The sequence below is a fragment of the Protobothrops mucrosquamatus genome, unplaced genomic scaffold (assembly GCF_001527695.2).
Source record: "Protobothrops mucrosquamatus isolate PMUCROS unplaced genomic scaffold, P.Mucros_1.0 scaffold1410, whole genome shotgun sequence".
Lineage (NCBI taxonomy): Eukaryota > Metazoa > Chordata > Lepidosauria > Squamata > Viperidae > Protobothrops > Protobothrops mucrosquamatus.
Window position 1 is genome coordinate 318,237 of NW_015387595.1, and position 7,065 is coordinate 325,301.

The 7,065-nt window shown below is 39.6% G+C and overlaps 1 protein-coding gene across 1 annotated transcript in view; it reads right to left on the minus strand.

Moving 5' to 3' along the window:
- Positions 1–6,246: 6,246 nt before the first annotated feature.
- Positions 6,247–7,065, minus strand: part of URI1 (URI1 prefoldin like chaperone) — a 47,230-nt gene continuing 46,411 nt past the window's right edge. Inside the window, exon 11 of the mRNA XM_015821849.1 lies at positions 6,247–7,063. Coding sequence (XP_015677335.1) covers positions 6,875–7,063 — 189 coding nt within the window. The 3' untranslated portion in view covers positions 6,247–6,874. The remainder of the gene's footprint in view (positions 7,064–7,065) is intronic.

Here is a 7,065-nt window from a genome sequence, read left to right on the forward strand (position 1 = left end):
AAGAAAGAAAGAAAGAAAGAAAGAAAGAAAGAAAGAAAGAAAGAAAGAAAAAGAAATCCTAGCAAAAGAGGAAAAGAGCATTCAGTTTGCCAGAAGGGAATAAAAAGACTTCTGTGTGCCGGGTTTTGTTTTGTTTTTTTAAACGAAATGACTTTGTGTCTGTTCTTTCCCTTTAAAAACAAGAGAGGGAGAGAGCGAGAATGTTTGCCAACTTAAAGGAATCCTTAGTGACATTAGTTATATCAACCCACCTAGAAATGGCATTTGCATTTTTATAACCTTGTTACTTAAAAGTGAAACAGGAGAGGAAGAGACTGGGTGATAGCATTCTCCCTGGGCTTTAATCCCAGCCTGAGCTCTTTATGCTTGAGAGACCCTTATGATGCTGTAACTAACCTCAAACCTGGAACAGCAGGAGGGCAACAAACCTCAGAATATAGCACTGTCATGCTTTACAGGCGTACAGCATGAAGGGGTGGGGGGGGGGGAAATCGGTTGCCTAGGAAACACTCTGGTCTTAGTAATTATTACTGTAACTGGCTGCACACCCCACCTATAACAGAAATGAATAATAAATTATCAGCATTGACTGGCAGCTTTCTCTTGCAGCTTCCGCTCGGCACTGCTACCTACCGGCATGCAAAATTAATTACAGGCAAACAGCAGGGCTGTGATCCGACAGAGCTGGATTGCAAGAGAGGTTCGGATGAAAAATCAAGCTGGAACTTGAGTTTGTGTGGTGGGTTTGTGTGCTGCAGCTGCCAAAAAAGCCAACTCAGTGCTGGGCTGGATTAACAGAGGGATAGAATCAAGATCACGCGAAGTACAATGCCTTGGTAAGGCCACACTTGGAATCCTGCATCCAGTTTTGGTCACCACGATGTGAAAAAGATGCTGAGACTCTAGAAAGAGTACAGAGAAGAGCAACAAAGATGATCAGGGGACTGGAGGCTAAAGCATATAAGGAACGATTGCTGGAATTGGGTATGTCTAGTTTAACGAAGAGAAGGACGAGGGGGGACATGATAGCAGTGTTCCAATATCTCAGGGGCTGCCCCAAAGAAGAGGGAGTCAAGCTATTCTCCAAAGCGCCTGAAGGCAGGACAAGAAGCAACAGATGGAAACTGATCAAGGAGAGAAACAACCTGGAACTAAGGAGAAACTTCCTGACAGTTAGAACAATTAACCAGTGGAACAACCTGCCTCCAGAAGCGGTGAATGCTCCAACACTGGAAGTTTTTAAGAAGAGACTGGACAGCCATCTGTCCGAAATGGTGTAGGGTTTCGTGCCTGAGCAGGGGGTTGGACTTGATGACCTCCAAGGTCCCTTCCAACTTTATTATTATTATTATTATTATTATTATTATTATTATTATTATTATTATTATTAATAATAATAAGTCTAAAAGCAATGCATGCACACATACACTCCCGATAATTGTAGCCCATGTAAGGATGCGGTTGGGAAAAGTCCCCGTGGTTGAGGTGGCACATGAAGCCTAAGCCATAACTTGTTGAATAATTCACCATGGGCTGGGGACCAGATAGCATGCTAAATTATGAAGCATGAATTGTAGTTATTTGTATTCACATCAGAGCTGAATTCAACGAAGCCACATTAGGGCTTAGCACATTGCTGATGTAGCCACCGGTACCTGTGTTAAAAGAATCAGCATCTGATTTGGAGCCCACCAGATGTGGAGACCAACTCAACCCAACCCAACATTGTTTGCGCAGTGAACAAATTCAACCATTGTGCTGAAACATCATATGGTTTGGTTGCTTTGCAGCCAGCATGTGTCAACCAATTGTGGTTTACCCAATTATCAAGGGTCAACTCTTAGTATAGTGCACAAACTCACTCTGTACCTAATAATCCCCAATTCATATTTACACATACTCATCCTATCAATGTCACTGTAACCCTGAATAAAGACAACTGTTGTATATCTGATCATCCAGCTATTGAGATAAATGTGTATCTTAACCTTCATTAAAAAAAATTAAATGCTGGTTAATATTATAGTATCTGATCTAGTGTGAAATTGTTATAAATAAAACCATGTCCGGTAGTTTTGATCAATTAAACCCTATAATTAACAAAGATACTTCATTCATCTTGTATTGTCTAATTTGCAGTAGAATATTAAAGGATTTCCACCAGAAGATGGGTTTGTTTAGAAATTAGAGCACACTTGGTGATGTGCTGGATTTGATTTAAAAGACACAGTGGGAGTTGGCAAAATTCACATATCATGGGGTTAATGTGGGTTAGAAAGAGCTATTTGTAACACAGAAATACTGCATACCAAACACTCACTCATACCCTTTCTTTTAAGCCTAGCTCCTATTTTGAAATGTAAGTCCCAACAAATTTGTTGGAGACTATATTCTTGTAAAAAAAAATTAATAAAAAAATCCATTTGCTTTTCTAGGCTAACATCCCCCAGACCTAAACTGCATTAAAACAATTGTCTTTCCCCATCCTCATTTACTGTTGCAAGGATTCCTTGTGTTCATTTGACTGTTCCCGATTTTGATTATTGTTGTATTTTCCCCCTAAAGTTTACTATTACTATTTCTTTGTTGTTTCACGCCTCTCTCATGTTCTGTAGATGCCACTGGGTTACATACCCGATAGAAAATGGATCTATATTAACGTACCATCTAGATTTATACACTGCACTAAGCCATGGTCCTTTTGAACGTGGTTTACTGAGTAACTTACAAAGATTCAGTTTAAGCAGATAAGACTGCGCAGATCAAACTAATATTAAGCCAAAATCCAGCAAGATTTGAGTTTTGGCACTCTGTTTTGCCTGGTTCTGGTTTAGAATATTAATTGGCCAAACCAATTATTTTATTCAGCCAACCATGGTGTTTGATTCCGATCAGTCTCTTGATTACACCTTGGTCATGCAACATGCGAAGCTGAACAGGGTTTTGTGTTCCTTGGCTTTGGCAAATCCAACCTTGCACAGGTGACTTAAGACCACAATTGAGCCCAAAATGTCTGTTGCTAAAAGAGACAGTTGTTAAGTGAGCTTTGCCCCATTTTATGTCCTTTCTTGCCCTAGTTGTTAACTGCAGTTGCTGAATTAGTAACACAGTTAAGTCCACCTGGCTTCCCCGTAGACTTTGCTTGTCAGAAGATCACAAAAGGTGAATGATCCCGGGAGACTGCAACTGTCGTAAGTACATGCCAGTTTCCAAGCGTCTGAATTCTGAGTGTGTGATCACGGGGATGCTGCAACAGCCATAAGTGTGAAAAATGATCGCAAGTCACTTTTTTTCAGTGCTCTTGTAACTTTGAACCGTCACTAAATGAAGTTGATTGTGAAGTTAAAGACTACCTGTAGTTTATAATCCACGGTTGGTGACTTAAAAGAGGTTTTATGAACCTGCCCAACTGTGATTTATTCCATAAATTGTGATTAAGCAAATCACAGATTAACACAACGTGGACTGTCCTAGAGCCATTAATATGATACCTCAACCTAAAGGACTGCTAAACGCTGAACGCAAAAGGAAAAATTGCAGAGAATCTGATAATGACAGCTGGAAAAGGATGAAAAAGCATAACAAAGCAGTTAGGCTTCAGGTAAAAAGCATTGGAATTTACTATATATGTATATATATATATATACACACAAACATTCAGGATTAGGACCAATATTTTTTCTAATTAACCAGCTCTGGCAGATTAGATCTCGCCCCTTTTGTTATTTAAAATACATATTCATGGCACTGTATTTTATAGATGCACCGTTTCTGGTTACAAAATAGCTTCTATTTTTCTAGGACATAATTTCATTTTGTTTAGCCAAGAATTCATTAAAGACGCTATAAATAACCTCCTTTAAATATTTAGCCGTGAATAGAGGGTGGACTGGCATTGATGGCTTATTTTAGTACTAACTGCAATATGCTTTAGAGCCATAAAAATCTACATTTCAGCATGTATCAAGCTAATGATTAACACCTCCAAAAAGGTTTGAGATATCCAATTAAGATGTCTGTTTGCAAGCTTACACTCCAATCCCCACCCTTTTCTCTCAGAAAAAGAGTCAAGAGGAGGGCAAAATAGAATTTGGACCATCAGGTTTTTTTTTTTAATTTGTGGGTTGTTTTTTTCTAATTTAGAAGGGGTCAACACTACTGCAAACCAAACACTTAATTTGTTGTCATATTGGAGGCCTCTGCAGGCTTTCCCATAGCCAACCATTGACACAGAAATCATATGGCAGTTGTGGCTGAGTCCATACAACTTGGTGAGCAAAAGAATGGGGATAATCTGTTTTTGGCTTAGTGTGATGTGTTAGCTACTCACTGGGTTGTCAATCATGACTTATGTCCAAACTCAGCCAAATAATTATGTGCCATCAAGTCATTGTTGACTCTTAATGACCATGTAGATAGATCTTCTCCATGTTGATATCTCTAACCTGGTCCTTCAGCTCTCCCAATGATGTCCTCATCAACACTTTGAGTCCATCCTCCTGGCCACTGGTGATCCTCTTCTTCTCTTTCCTTCCATTTTTCCTAGCATCAGAGCCTTCTCTAAAGAGCTGGGTCTTCATGTAATCTGTCTGAAGTAGGATAATCTGGTCATTTGTGCCTTGAGTAAGAACTATGCGTTGATTTGTTTGATGATCCATTGGTTTGTCAGTGGTATCCTCAGGAGTATTCTCCAATACTAGAGTTGACTTCTCCTTCTATCTTGTTTCTTTAAAATCTAACTTTCACTTCCATAGAGTCACAGGGAATACCTGTGCATGTTTCTGATCTTTATAGGTATGGACACATTAGGGCATTGGTATATTTTTTCCAACAGCCAAATAAACCATCAATAAAAAAAACAGGGCTTGGTAGATTATGCAGAGCAAGCCTTCAGCTTAGTACCATGTCTGGCATGCCTAATCATTCTCCTATCCTCCTTGCCAATGAAAACAATATTTTACATCAGAGTGCTCATGTCTCCCCACTCCCTTCAGATATTTCACTGAATACTTAGAAAGCTGAAAGTATGGAAAGACTGGTGCTGAACATATAATATGCCCTTTCCAATTTTCATACATTTTATTTTTTTATTATTATTTATTTGTACAGGTAGTCCTCCACTTATGACCACGATTGAGCCCAAACTTTATGTTGCGAAGTGAGAAATTTGTTAAGTGAGTAAGCTGCCCATTTTACGACTTGTCTCGCCACATTTGTCAAGTGAATCACTGTAGTTGTTAAGTTAGCAACGTGGTTGTGAAGTGAGTCTGGTTTACCCCTTGACATTGCTTATCCGCAAGATCACAAAAGGTGAGCACGTGACCCCGGACACTGCAGCCATCATAAATATAAGTCAGTTGTCAAGCATCTGAATGTAAAGAGAGAGAGAGAGAAAGAGAATGAAAGAGAGAAAGAGAAAAAGAGAGAAAGAAAGAGAAAGAAAGAGAAAGAAAAAGAAGAGAGAGAAAGAGAGATAAAGAGAAAGAGAGAAAAAAAGAGAGAGAGAAAGAGAGAGAGAAAAAGAGAGAAAGAGAAACGAGAGAGAGAAAGAACGAGAGAGAGAGAAAGAGGGAGAAAGAGAAGAGAGAGAGATAGAGAGTGAGAAAGAAAGAGAAAGAGAGCGAGAAAGAGAGAGAAAAAGAGAGAGAGAGAAAGAGAGAAAGAAAGAGAGAAGAAAGAGAAAGAGAAAGAGAGAAAAATAGAGAAAGAGAGAGAGAGAGAGAGAAAGAGAGAGAGAAAGACAAAGAGAGAGAGAGAATGAAAGAGAAAGAGATAGCCGCTAGAGTTGGGCAAAAAACCTTGACGTCTATTCTTTAGTTACTTACCTCTCTAGTCTATAGCTCTGAGTTTTCCTGTAGGTGCTCCATCCAAATACTAATCATATCTTTACCCTACTTAGCTTTTCAAGATCAGCTAAGGTCAGGTAGATGCTGCCAACTGCTGTAGGTTCATTCTTGACACAAGGTCTTCATGTGCATTCTTGTAGCCATCCTGAAGACTTTAGACAACAATAAAAAGCCAGCCTCCTTAGCTTGCACTAAGGGTGTATTTTTGTAAACACCAACTAAGAATTCTTCATGAGTGCTTCCAAACCAGGAAAAAAAAACGGTCCACTGCTTTGCCTTAGAAAAGTCACGTTTCCAGAAGCTTCCACCTGAGAGAACATTACGTCCCTTGAGAAACACCACCTCCACTTCTCTTCCATTTTTACTCGAAAAGTTTAATTTTACAAAATACAATTTTTTTTCCCCCTTTCAAAGAAACATCCCTGCAAAATACATGAACGCGGCATTCTGTTTCATAGATTCTATACAACTAAATCATCAGAGGTTTCCTACCTGCGGGAAAGAAATGATTTGTCAGCAGACACCTAAAAAGCAAACCTTTCAAAAACAATAAGGGATATGAGGGGAAAAAAAAAGAGAGAGAGAGAGAGCCTTCAAACATTAAAGCAAGTCATGAAGTAGAATGGTTGGTTCTACCTGAAAGTTGAAAACTGTCCTTCAAATAGCCCGAATGGTATTTGAAACCTCACGCCTGATACAGAAACTGCTCGCGTTTAGCTTTGAATGCGCACAACCCAAAAGCTTCGGGAGAATTATTCTTTTGAAAACTATTCCATGTGCTGTTGTTGTAAGGCAAACATGGGTGAAGGTGCTGACTGCCCATGGGGGATTATTAAGAAAATAAGGAGATTTCTGAAACGCTTCTTCACAGATTTGTTGGTTTAAAAATAAAAAGGGATATCAACAGGAGGTCTAAGTATGAACGATATTAAGTCAAAGCAATCTGCCGCCCTTACTAGCTAGATACAAACCATCCCTTGCCCCCTCGTTTTTGTGAAACTGAACAACGTCCCCTGTTTACGCGGGATCTAGCTTTTCTGTTGCATTCGGGCAGCTTTGAATTTTGAAACCCTCTTTGTCGTTTCTTCCGAAGCTTCGCAAAGAATCTCCTCGGAGTTTCGCTCCAAGATGGTTGGCAGGACAGGGTGAGCCATGACGGGATGTGGTATTGTGGAGGGCGACAAAAGTTCCTTCTCAACGACCATCCCTGAGAAAGCCT